General features: G+C 44.6%; 3 protein-coding genes across 3 annotated transcripts; 2 read left to right on the top strand and 1 right to left on the bottom strand.

The window, feature by feature from the left end:
- Positions 1-184: 184 nt before the first annotated feature.
- ppat (phosphoribosyl pyrophosphate amidotransferase) lies at positions 185-8,977 on the bottom strand. Its single transcript, XM_019277688.2, has 11 exons — positions 8,423-8,977; positions 4,064-4,130; positions 3,663-3,869; positions 3,438-3,550; positions 2,381-2,526; positions 2,146-2,218; positions 1,902-2,053; positions 1,665-1,792; positions 1,343-1,564; positions 485-605; positions 185-408 (listed from the first exon to the last, which is right to left on the bottom strand). The coding sequence occupies exons 1-11, from the start codon at positions 8,548-8,550 to the stop codon at positions 185-187; spliced, it is 1,581 nt and encodes a 526-aa protein (XP_019133233.2). The 5' UTR covers positions 8,551-8,977.
- On the top strand, positions 4,137-8,414 carry si:dkey-261j15.2 (uncharacterized). The gene is made up of 6 exons (XM_027290642.1): positions 4,137-4,992; positions 5,177-5,662; positions 5,752-5,808; positions 5,888-6,496; positions 7,188-7,265; positions 7,504-8,414. Exons 1-6 carry the CDS (start codon positions 4,599-4,601, stop codon positions 7,677-7,679), a joined length of 1,800 nt encoding a protein of 599 aa, XP_027146443.1. The 5' UTR covers positions 4,137-4,598; the 3' UTR covers positions 7,680-8,414.
- A 132-nt stretch (positions 8,978-9,109) lies between the features above and the next one.
- On the top strand, positions 9,110-12,595 carry LOC104919099 (phosphoribosylaminoimidazole carboxylase, phosphoribosylaminoimidazole succinocarboxamide synthetase). Its single transcript, XM_027290643.1, has 9 exons — positions 9,110-9,236; positions 9,318-9,515; positions 10,621-10,799; positions 10,901-11,080; positions 11,185-11,298; positions 11,390-11,473; positions 11,742-11,922; positions 12,004-12,162; positions 12,269-12,595. The coding sequence occupies exons 1-9, from the start codon at positions 9,221-9,223 to the stop codon at positions 12,433-12,435; spliced, it is 1,278 nt and encodes a 425-aa protein (XP_027146444.1). The 5' UTR covers positions 9,110-9,220; the 3' UTR covers positions 12,436-12,595.
- Positions 12,596-13,139: the final 544 nt, after the last annotated feature.

The following is a 13,139-nucleotide window of genomic DNA, read 5'->3' as shown; positions in this document are numbered from 1 at the left end:
GCATCAAGAACAACAACTCAGAGAGAAACTACATGCTGTGTCTGTGTATTTAACATGTCTTAGTGTCCCAGACAGCATTACTGAAAGGCCTGACTGCTTCTTTTCCAGTCTACAGGGAACATTTCATTCACATAGATCGGCTTTGAGAGTAAATCCACACAGCTGCTGCTGTAGCTGTGTTCATTCATGGCGTTGCTGCACCAGTTACCACTCCAGCTCCACTGGATATTTCCCAGTCAAGCAGGCAGTCCACTGGATATTTCCCAGTCAAGCAGGCAGTGCAGTGGCCCACTCTTCCTCCAGACGTGTTACTGGAGCTGATCATCTTGTCCTTCTGGAGGGAGGCGATGCCCTCCTGGACAGCTGATACCAGGCCCTCCACAGTCAGATACTGGACGCTGTCAGCACCTACACGACAGTTTAAGTGTTAAACGAAGATGCACCAAAGTGAAGCTGAAGCCACAACTATGATTTTAGTACTTACCAATGTATCCAGCAATGTCTTGAAACTCTGGCTTGTTGGCGATGAGCTCCTCCTTGGTTGGAATATTAATACCCATGTAGCAAGGGTACCTGATGGGTGGAGAGGCAACCCTGATGTGCACCTGTTGAGGACAAAACACAGGTGAGTAACTGTAATATTGAGAGTCTCTCGGCTGATTGGAGGATTTAGTGCCATCTAGTGGTGTAGGACTTATTGTCAGGCGCTTATATGCAAGTGTGCAGTTCCTCAAACGCCCACTTGAGGCTGACTGCAGAGGTGGGTCAATCTCCATAAGTCCCCATGTTCAAATGTCCAACTTCACAGCAGAAATAAACATGTTTACAGCCTGGTACAAAAAAAAAAAAAACTGTTTTGGTCTCTATAGCTAATTTCCCCAGAGCCACCAAACTCAAACTTCTGTCAGTGGTTATGACCACCAGATCAACCAAATAGTGCCGCCCAAGAGATTTGGTTGCAGAGGTTGGGTGGTGGGTTTGTCTTGTTACTGTTTCCAACTTGTAAAAACTTAGAAGGGTTTCTTCCCCCCTCCCAGACTTTGCAACGTGCTGCTCTGATTTATTATTACCAAGTAAACGTTTAATGTCGGCAATCAATTAATCACCTGCTGAGCTGAATCAGATCAGGGTTTTAACAGCTGGCTCACTCATTAAATATGTCGCCTTTATGACTTAATTTACTGTCAGTGTTTTCACTGATGCCTTATATTTCATAAAAGTAATGACATGAGTGCAGTTACTCTTTATTGCAGGCGACGGGGCGCCACGCTGCAGGAATCATTTTTAGATGAGACAAGTTTGTAGCCTGAATGTTTTCTTTCTGAGTCAGGTGTCAACAAACCTCAGTTGCACCAGCTTCCTTCAGCAGTTTTATAATGGGGGAGATGGTGTTGCCCCTCACGATGGAGTCGTCGATTAGCACCACTCGTTTCCCAGCAAAGTTGTCCGTCAAAGCCCCGAACTTCTTAGCGACTCCCAGCTGCCTCAAGCGGGTGTTTGGCTGAATAAAAGTTCTCCCGACGTAGCGGTTCTTACAAAGCACCTCGATGTACGGCAGGCCAGACTGCGAGAGGAAAAGAGAGGAAAAGACTGTGAGCTCTATCAGGTAGCGAGAGCATCACAGCGTTTCATTAAAGGGTGGAGCAGGCGGCTTGTAGACGGACCTGCTGAGCGTAGCCCAGCGCAGCGGGAGTCGCAGACTCTGGCACGGTGCTGACCACATCTGCGTCCGTCGGAGCCTCGATGGCTAACTGCCGCCCACAGCGCTGCCTGACGGTATAGACCATCTGCCCTGCGGTACAGTGGTGTACAATACTGAACATGCAACATGCTTTCAATCAGACAAGCCAAACAATTAGGAGCAGTGTGGCGTAAAGGATGATCCATAATCAAATACAAACCTTCAAAAATAGAGTCCGGTCTTGCAAAGTAAACATATTCGAATATGCAGAAGGCAGGGAGGTCTCCTTCAGGACGAGGGACAACACTCAGAGACTTGACTCCGTGTTTGGATATCTGGACTATCTCTCCTGGTAAGACTTCCCTGTAATACCTATAAACCAGGACACACGTTACTTACATTACCCACCACACTTCCTTCAATTATAATGCAGAGGATATTAACATGGGTGGTTAAAAACTGACTTTGCACCGATGGACTGGAAACTGCAAGACTCCGATGACACAACCCACCCCTCAGTGTCCTCCTCTCCGGCACCTGAGCAAAAGGACAAAAAGTGTTGTTAATCATCCACCAGCTCGCCCATCTGATCTCTGATGAAATCAAATGCCGGCCTCTGACTCAAACATGTTCTGTGCCTAAGCGCTGATAACCTCTAATGAGGCCTGTCCTTTATCAGGACAAACATGTTGAGGATACCTGAGCTGTGCAGCTTAGAGACGGGAACAACACGTCCAATGGAGAGCGGACGATTTCCGTAAGGGTCGCGCACCGCGTAGATGACGTCTTTGAACATCACCAGCAGAGAGTACGACGTGGGCGTCTCAGTCATCAGATTTTTAATTCTGCAAAATATATAAAATGAAAAAAAAACATTATTTTAATTGGGCAGAGAAAAAATATCAATATTTATGAAGCAAGTCTTAAAATTAAAACAACTTGTACATTAAAGAAATCTGAAAAAGAAGCTGGAAAAATAAGATTTTTTAAAGACCTCATAACACGAGAGACCCAGAAATATGAGTTTGATGTGTTGGAGACAATGTGGCAAATCATTAGCACAAGTTCTGGGACTGCCCCAAGCTGAATTTGTATTGAAATGGAATTCAAGACTCGAGACATGTTTTGTTTTCGAAATAGAGGAAATATTTCAAATGGAAACGTTGACTTATTCTTTGAGAGTCCAAAAAAAACATTACACTTATTTTCATGTAAAACAGGAGAAAGCAGCAAATCCTCCCACTAGAGAGACCATGAAATATTTGGGATTTCTGGTTGAAAAATTATCCAACAATTGATTATGAACAGTAATTCTGCTGTACAAAGCACTTTGATATGCTTAAAATGAAAAACACCCTGTTTGAAAAGTGTGAAAAAGAAGCTGGAAAAGGGATTTCTAAGGAGGCTTGGGGTGAAATTTGCAGCTTTCAATGGTCCTCGACTAATTTCATGAAAGGGAGAGAACACTGTTCTATAAATATGTTTTTTAAAGGACCCCATAACAACAATAACAATCATAATAATGATAATTATTCTTTGAAAATACAATAAATTGAACTTTTAACCCCAACACAAGCAGACTTTACTGCTGCTTTCCTCTTCCTCACCCTCTTCCGCTCCCTTGGTTCTATTATATATAGTTAGCATTTAATATAATCTGATATGGACATGGTAGAAGTACGTGTAGATATAAAGTATAGTGTATACATAAAGGGTCTGTAAGTGAAGACGGAGGGCTGAGAATCTCAACACTGACCTGGCAACCCAGTCTGGTGCGTCCAGCTCCTCCATAGGTGGAGTCAAAGCCAGTAGTTGGGTGATGAGCTCACTGTCTGAGCTGGTGGAGAGGCCTACACCATGGCGCATCACCTGCACAGCACAAGTGTGTTATTTCATTCTAACACTGACCAACTGAACAGATGTCAAACACGCTGTGTAAAGAGGCCCAATTGATTAATATGCACCAGGGGTTCGTCTTCACCTTCTTCCGCAGAGCTTGAGCATTAACCAGCTCTCCGTTGTGAGCCACGGCGATCTTGCCGTGCAGCGTATCCACCACAAAGGGCTGGCAGTTCTGCAGCTCTGAGATCCCCGTGGTTGAATAGCGCGTGTGACAAATACCGAGGTTGCCATAGCGCAGCTTCAGGAGAGCCTCGGGTGAGAAAGCAGCGTTGACTAATCCCATTCCCTGAAAAAAAAAAAAAAGAACAATGAGAGGAATCAGTCAGAGATGTTTTCATACACACTGATATTTGAGTAACACGTTGTGGGGAAAGTGTCAAACTGTGTGTCGTAATGTCACTGTAATGATGAAAAGTTTTGATTTATTGTGCAACAGCTCCGATATTTTAATCACAATCAAAAGGTTATGATCAGTGTTACCTTGTGGACTGTGTACGTGGGTGGATCGGCTCCATCACATGTGACAATGCCAGCACTTTCCTGACCCCTGGAGTGGACACAAACATTACCACATGTAAATATAACAGTTTATATAGAAAAAAGGGGAAGTGAGCGATTTCTCAGTCTCTCTTCTGCAAGACTCAGCGTGTTCGGTCCTGACGGTTTGATATGAGCCTTGAGGCAAACTAAACTGGTTTGGTTCAGGCAAAATAAAGCAGGAAAGAGGGAGGGAGGGAGGAGGGAGAGGAGGGAAAAAAGGCAACAGAAACGTCTGCTCGGCTGTGGGGCTGCCATATATGGAGAGTCGTCTTGCTGCGGTTTCAGCCTATTTACCAAGCTGCTTCTCGGATTACACTTGGTCCCTCCTCCTCAGCACACAGCTTAAGCCAGTGGTGAGGCTGCTTTTCTGCATGGAGGCGTTGCTTTCAGGCTTAACCGCCTGGTTGCCTAGGGAACCGGGCTGCAGAGACAGACGGATTGGGGAAAAAGAAAGCGTTTCCAGGTCAGCTCAAACATGGAGAGAGGAGCAGAGAGACAAAGAGGAGGTGATAGGGAGGTGGTGGTGGAAGAGAAAGGCTCGATGGAGAGGCAGTGGGGGGAGGCAGAGGTGCTGGCTCTCATGACAGTGTGGGACGAGGTGGGAGCTCAGCACGTAGCTGAAAGCAGAACCACATTTGAGTTGATCTCAGAGCGTCTGAGGAGGCTCAGTGTTGCGCGCAGCTGGTGGGAGTGTCAGGCCAAGTGCAGGAGCCTGGGACTTCAGAGCAGGAAGCCTGACGCAGCAGCAGCAGCAGCAGCAAACTACAGCCCAGGAGTGGATGCAAGGCCAGAGGAGGGCTGGGAGGAAGAGGTGGAAGATGTGGGTAATCAAAGAGGAATCTACCCTTCCTCAGTCACAATGCAGGAAGGTAAATGTAGGTTCAAGCCCAACTTTGGCGCTGATGATCACGATGACGCTCAACACATTTTAGTTAAACGGTTAAACTAAACTTTTCCCTGATCTAAACAGTCTAAAATCAGATTTTTGATCCAAGCGCCATCTTATTCTTTAAAAAAAAAAAAATCAACCAAACTGTGTGCATGTGTGTACAGGTATTAGGAGTCGAATCCATCGGGCTCTTCCTTACACCCAGAACACGGCCGAAGAAGGCGGTCGCCACTGGACGGACGACGAGGTGCGAGCGCTGTTGTGCGTCTGGGCTGACCGGCGCGTTCGCGAGAGCTTGAAGTGCACGCTGCGTAACAAATCCATCTTCCAAGAGATGGCCCGCCAGATGCAGAGAAACTTTGGAGTGCTACGCAACTGGAAACAGTGTCGGACGAAATACAAGAACTTGAAATACGACTACAAGACAGCCAAGAGCGCTCACGCCGCCGGAGGCAGCGGAGCAGGAGGCCCTGGGAAGTACATGAAGTTCTTCGATGAGGTAGAAGCTATTTTGCTGGACCGAGGGCTCGAGAACGGGACTTTGGAGATGCAGAAGAAGTTGTATGATGGAGAAATGGGAGCAGGCAGGCTACAAACACCAGCACAGGCATTAGCCTCAGAAAGTGAGGTTGTCATTGAAATTGACGACGGTATGTATCCAGTCATGAGGTGCATGTAGCGGTTTTGTTTTCAAGGCTACAAGAACAATCAATTTTTCTACGGATTTCTTTATTTTCAGATGACAATAGTGATGATTACGATATGGACGCAGACCTGGACAAATGGAGAGGAGCAGGTATGCTTCATCAACAACCACTGCAGTTTACAGTCAATGTAATGTTTCCTTCCCTTCATCTATTTGTTGTTCACTCCAGATGCTCATCTAATGCTCGCAGACCCGTCCAGCTCCGACCAGTTCCACGTGGTCACAGTGTCGGACACGGGTCGAAACTGGAGCGATCAGGAGGTGCGAGCGCTGGTTCAAGTCTGGTCGGACGAACGCGTGTGCAGGCAGTTGGAGAGCTCGACCAGAAAGAGAGACATCTTCGTCCAGATCTCCAACAGGTTAATGCAGCAAGGCATCGAACGCGACTGGAAGCAGTGCCACACCAAGTACAAAAACCTCAAGTACCTTTACCGCTCCCTCCAGAGAGGAAAGAGCGACGATGCTGACCCAAGACGCCTTATGAGGTTCTACGACGAGGTGGACGCCATTATGAACCGCACAACCAATGGCTCGCCACGTGACGCGGGAGCCGCAGACAACCAAGATTCAGGCAGGCTTAGGCTGGAGGACTATGAGGAGAACGATCACATAGACGTCTATTTGACAAAGATGAACACAACGGCGGCAGCAATGGAAGAAAGATCTTCTAGTTCTGGTTCTGTCTCGTCTATAAGCCTCGATGTTACACCAAACAATGAAGAACCGAGGCTACATGTGGTCCCGGAGCTTCGCATGGATCAACAGCACAGATTAATGAGTGAGCCCAATATTATTATTCATTTAATGAGAAGAATTCACACAAATTTCTACTATTAAAAGACCAAAATTCACACACGAAACCTACAGAAGAAACCATAAAACAATCAAGTTTGTTTCGATTTTACAATCTTGAGCAAGTCATTTACAAATTAAACGTTACATCACCTAAATTCAACTTAAAATCTCCAACACTTCAACCAATAAGTGCCATTTTGAACAAAGGAGCTAGTTCACCCAAATTGTCAACACATTTTCTCATAGTCCTTGCTACAAACTGATTTAATAGGGACTATTTGTACTGTAGAAAGTACAAATAAGCTCCAATGTGGCTAAATCCTTTAAAATGTATTTCAATGCTGAAAGAACCACAAACAGGATCCAATGCCCCCCCATTGCACTGGTTGGAAAACCTCACCTCTATCTCAAAATCTGGTCAAATAAAATCACAACTATCTGAATGGCTAGCGATAAATGAGAAAATAATGGTTTTAATTGTTTGGAATATGGCCAAATTGACTCTAAATCTTTATTTAACCCTTTGGGATCCGAATAATCACCCATGTTTGCAAAAGCAATTTATGGGGCCATTGATAGGACCCCAGAGGGTCGAGAAATCATTCAAATGAAAACGTGTTTTTTTACATTAAAGACTGGCCGATTGTCTTGTAACCGTTTTATGTTGTTTGCAGGCTCTTCTGAAACCAGAGCAGAAAAAGAGGACACCTATTCAACAACCAGAGGAATGAAGAGAAAAGCCGTAGATCAAGGTTTGAAATGTGCCTCCATCAGTATTCACTTTGCATGTCACATGAATTGACTGAAGCCTTTGTAATTTCTAACCCCGGTCCCATGATTTACCACGGAGTAATGAAATTATGGATAAGGGTACGGTTGTAACTGTTAACAAAAGGTACATCTCGTGATGAAGTCCACTGCCAGACCAAGAAGAAAAAAAAAAAAATCTGAATTTTAACCTGCTTTTGTTCCTTCTTTTTTTTTTTCCAGACCACACACTGCAGACGCCAGCAAAAAAACTGGGCTCGGACTTTGCTGATAAGGTGAAGGCCCGCTGTAAAGAAGAGCAGGAACACATCCCGATAATAAAGATCGATTCAGTGTGTTCAATGGCCTCCTCTGATCCGTCCCCAGAAAGAGAGGTAATACCCACTAATCCCACGTGACAAAGTACGAGTACTGAAAGTTGTGCAACCCAAGGCAAATTATCCTTAAAACAGGCTGCAGGTATGTGTGTCATCTTTTAAAGATGCAAAGGAAATGAATCAATCTTTTGATGACTAATTGTTGCTGCTTTTCTTCATCACATATGATAATAAACTAAATATCTTTGCAGTTTGAAGATAACTCTTTAGGCTATAAGAGATTATCATATGAGATAATACAATCAAACACATTTAATTAATGAAATGCACATGGTATCATCATGAGGACAGCAATTAATCTGAATCAGATTAATCAACTTTAATAGTTTTTTCCTGATGAAATGTTAAAACGATCGTCTAGTCAGAGTCAGAGAGGAAGAGGATGCAATATTTGATTTTCTGACATTGATTATGATTGATTATTGATTTTAGAGTTACATTGTTACTCCATATTGAGTTGATGGTGACATTTAGCATATTTAATTTGGGGGAACTCTTGAGCATGATTTATTTGTTGTTTCAGTTCATTTTTTTCTTGTTCAGGTAACAACTTAGTGAATGTAGAGATGACTTATTTTCTTCTCAGCACACACAAACATTGTCTCCTTGAGTCACGGGTTTAACAACACACACACATACACTTTGTTCGTGAATCTGACGCAAAACTTGTGACATGGACACAAACATGCATGCAAACACTTTAACGTGATAGTTTAACTCAGCTGACCCATCTGTTGTCCTCACACACCTTTCCCGTCACTTACCTGTGCTGCAACGCCACAAGCCCCAGAGTCAAGACCTGAGCCACCTCCAGCTGCGTGGGCCACTCTCCGGCAGCCACGCATCCGAAAACCCCGCACTCCTCCCCGATACCGGACTCCTCGAACTCCATCTCCGCCGCTTGTCAGAGGTCAAGTCGGTCGGTCGGTGGACCGGTCCCGGTTCTCCCCCCCCCCTCTCTCTCTCTCTCAACGCCCCCCCACCCAAACCCAAAGGACAAAGTCTCGTGCCTCGCGTTGCCCTGAGCAATCAGCGCGTGCGTGTCTTCGCTTACCCTGCGCGCGCCCTGATCGTAGTGAACACGTGCTGCACAGGGGCGCAACGTGGCTCGTTAAAACAACACAAAGTCAGCTGACATCGCTGAAACGGACGAAAAACGTCATTAAAAAACACATGATGATAAAAAACAAAAAAAACAAAACGATTATTCAGACTGACGAAAAACGCACGTGGGTGTTTTAAATCAATAATAATCAGAATAATCAGAAACAGAGTTCAGTTTGTTCCTGATGAAGTTTCGATAAATCGATGACAGAGAAAATGGACGTAGTTCAAGTTGATAAAACTTTTGGGAGCATCTTCCTCCTCCACGTGGTGAGAAATGCGCCGCCGTGATTGGTTGGCAGGGTGAGCGGAGGATTGTGATTGGCTATCGAAGCACGTAAGACAGACTCCCACTTCCCTCTTCTCGTGCTGCACGCCTCCTCCTGCAGCGCTCTTCTTCTGAAAGTTGCACCTTTGTTGTCTGATCTCTCCTTCAGGACTCGTCGCGGAGCAGCACCATGGCGTCCACAGCAGGTACAGACACAACAATACATGCATGATCTGTTACATTCATTTAATTTATGCATTAATGCGTGTTTTTCTTTTTCTTCCTAGAGTTGAAAATCGGACAGAAGCTGAATGAGGGGAAGACAAAGCAGATCTTTGAGCTTGTGGACCAGCCCGGACTGGTTCTGGTCCAGTCCAAAGACCAGATCACCGCTGGGAATGCAGTGAGGAAAGACCAGATGGAGGGCAAAGCTGCCATTGCCAATAAAACGACGAGCTGCGTGTTCAAGCTCCTGCAGGAGTCTGGTGAGGCCTCAGTGAATTATTACAGTCACACACACCCTGAGGTTTTCTTTCCCACATGTTGAGAAACATTCTTTTATTGTGAGGGGGATAATTACTGCGGATTTCTGAACACTCCCTCACACATAATGAATGAATGGATGAAAGAAAGCCACTGGATCTTACTGTGGGATCCCAGTTTGACCCAGTGAGTGAGATAAGAGGTCAGTAAGGTGACTGTGTTCTGACAGAAAGACAAAACCTTTGGCCTGTTTTTTCCTTTTCGGAAACAAGTGTATCAGATTCAGCATTTTTAAAAACATGTTTAAACCTGCAGCCGACATCCTCAGACACAGTTTTGCTTACTTATTATTCTTAAACGTAGTTTTTATTCTAGTTTCAGCAACTCGTATATTCACATGCATACATATTCACATTTTGTCTGCTTAATACTCAACATAAGAATGTGTTCAGGTTAGATATGAGTGCAAAGTTACATAATTAAATGAAAGTAATATATTAAATAAATATAATTCAGCCGTGGCAGAGCTCCACCTGTTAACAAATATCCATATACTGTATGTTGGAGGCTTTAACCATTTAATTGTGATACATTTAAGCATTATTTGTAGAAGATGTTTCCATTGTTAATTGGTATTAATCCTAGTATTGCTACCTTTTTGATATTTTTATTAAATGTTGCTTAAATATCTTTCAAAGTGTCTCAAACACTTCTTTAGAGCATGTCCAGATTCTGGTTATTTCTTTATTTTTAAGTGGCCCAGAATCAGTTTTACTAATTCAGTAATAACTTCTTTGCACTGAGCTGACAGTCGTGTCATATTGTTGACACATGTAGGTTCGCTGTGCGTGCGTGTCCCCCCCAAAAAAAGCTCTAAAATGACTCTCCATCTTGCTTTAATTTAAAAATAATTGGGTAACTGCAACCCACACGCCACTCGTGAGCATGGTGTGCATCAGTGCTAACGGCTGTCTTGTGACTTCAAAGTTTGACGCGTGTAATTAACCAGAACGTGACCGATCACATCCCTCTCAGTTCATGTCAGGGTACAGAAAATCCTTTTGAAGGTTATAACGCTGAGTTTCATATGTTGATTCTTTCTTCCAGGAATTAAGACCGCCTTTGTGAAGCAGCACTCAGACACGGCGTTCATCGGAGCCCACTGTGAGATGATTCCCATTGAGTGGGTATGTCGCAGAGTGGCGACTGGATCGTTCCTCAAGAGGAATCCAGGAGTCAAGGAAGGATACCGCTTCACCCCCCTGAAGATGGAGATGTTCTTTAAGGTGAGTCTGACACCTGCAGTGTGTTTTTTTTCAAGTCTGTAACTTCACTCAAAGTGGCCACACGTCGTATCACATATGTAATCAGTCGCTTTCTGATACAGGATGATGCCAACAATGACCCTCAGTGGTCGGAGGAGCAGCTGCTGGAGGCCAAATTCTCTCCGGCTGGGCTCACCATCGGCCAGTGTGAGGTGGACATCATGAATCGCAGCACTGTGGCCATCTTTGAGATTCTGGAGAAGGCCTGGGCCACTCAGAACTGCACGCTGGTGGATATGAAGGTATGCAGTGTGGGGCTGCCCTCTGCTGGTTAAACTGGTATCCTGGTGTGACCGCTGACCTCTTTTGTAGCTGCTTCACAGTTTATCCTCTTTTTGCTTTTTAGATCGAGTTTGGCGTCAATGTGAAGACTCAAGAGATCGTCCTCGCTGACGTGATCGACAACGATTCGTGGAGGCTGTGGCCAGCCGGAGATCGCAGCCAGCAGAAGGATAAGCAGGTCAGGAACTCTTCTCGGTCTTGTCATTTCATTTTTGAAGCTTTCTTTTAAGAATTAAACTCGAAGCTGACCTGTTTTTATGTCTTTTTAGGTGTACCGAGACCTTAAAGAGGTCACCCCAGAGGCAATGCAGATGGTGAAGAGGAACTTTGAGTGGGTCTCTGAAAGGGTCAAGGTACGCTGAACAAACTGAGTCTTTGTTATCAGGACAGGTTCAGGCGTTTGTTTACTTTTAATCAATGTGTTATAACACACACACAGTTTATTCGAATCTACTTATCTGAGCTTTGTTGCTCTTCACAAATTTCAGATCTTAAACTCTAAATCAATAATGTGTTCGTGTACTATTCAGTCACTTTAGAACCTAGAGCTTGATATTGCTCTACATCAGCATTCAAACTGGGACTTGCATGGAGCTAATGAGTCTTGTGTCGTGTATCTAGCTGCTGCTGGAGCCCCAGGCTAGCGGCAGGGTGGTGGTTTTGATGGGCTCCACTTCAGACATGGCTCACTGTGAAAAGATCAGGAAGGCTTGTACCTCCTACGGCATCCATTGCATCCTGCGAGTCACCTCTGCGCACAAAGGTCCAGATGAGACGCTGCGCATCAAGGCAGAATATGAAGGTATGTTTAATTTTTTTAAATATTCCTTTTAACAAAAATAACTGTTACCTCATGTCTTAATATGTGTATGCTTGTCCTCAGGTGACGGTGTACCCACTGTCTTTGTGGCTGTAGCCGGCAGAAGTAACGGCCTTGGGCCGGTGATGTCTGGAAACACGGCGTATCCCGTCATCAACTGCCCGCCTCTCACTCCAGACTGGGGTGCACAGGATGTCTGGTCATCCCTGCGTATGCCGAGCGGTAAGCATGGCACTCCCTGTGTTTACGTCTTTAGATGGTGACATGTGAGTTTACTCATCACGGTAACTGACGCTTCTTTTTTTTGTCTTCCCCACCTTCCCTGCAGGTCTTGGCTGCTCCACAATCCTCTCCCCCGAGGCGGCCGCTCAGTTTGCCGCACAGATCTTTGGATTGACCGATCATCTGGTGTGGTGCAAACTTCGGGCCTCCATGCTCAACACCTGGGTGTCTCTCAAGCTGGCTGACAAGAAGTTACAGGCGTGCAGCCTCTGAAGTGGCTCATCCACCCCCCTCTTTTGAGCTTTGGTGTGCTTTTCTTTTTTAGGGCTCCACTGTCTTGTCAATGTCATGTCTTTTGTCTACCATGAAAACTCACTAACAATGTACTTTCTCACACATGAATCATTCCATTAAACAAAGAAAACAATTTAAAGCTTCTGTGGTTGTTTCATCCCATTATAGACCCTCGCAGTGTAGCAGCACAGATGGAAGTTATTAAAATGTTTTTCTTTCTTCACCTTCAGTGCCCTGATATTGCGCACGTTGACTCACTGGGACACTTACTGTAACAGAGCCAACGTTAACAAAACATTTCACTTGTTCTTTTCCTGCCGTGATGAGATAAAATATCTGCTGTGAAAAGGTCTGTATGCACACCAGCTTTAAAAATAACATTTCAGTTAAAGGAATAGTTCCAGTATTTTGGGATGTACATGTATTTGCTTTCTTGGTGAAAAGAGTTTAGCTTCTTAAACTGGATACAGCTAGTCTTGTAACTAACCCTGTGCAAAGTTTTAACATTCCACCTACCAGCACCTGTGATGCTCACTAACACTTTATATATTTGTTTAATCTGTATAAAAACCAAAGCCAAGAAACAAATCTGGCACAATAAAACAGTTTTTTTTCTTGCTAGTAGTCAGCCTGTGATTTCATAACTCTGAAAAGGGAATGAAACTACGCCACCGGAGAAATGG

Source organism: Larimichthys crocea, chromosome XVII, assembly GCF_000972845.2.
Source record: "Larimichthys crocea isolate SSNF chromosome XVII, L_crocea_2.0, whole genome shotgun sequence".
NCBI classification, from domain to species: domain Eukaryota; kingdom Metazoa; phylum Chordata; class Actinopteri; family Sciaenidae; genus Larimichthys; species Larimichthys crocea.
Note: the sequence above shows the minus strand (reverse complement) of the source record. Positions and strands in the feature narration are given on the sequence as shown.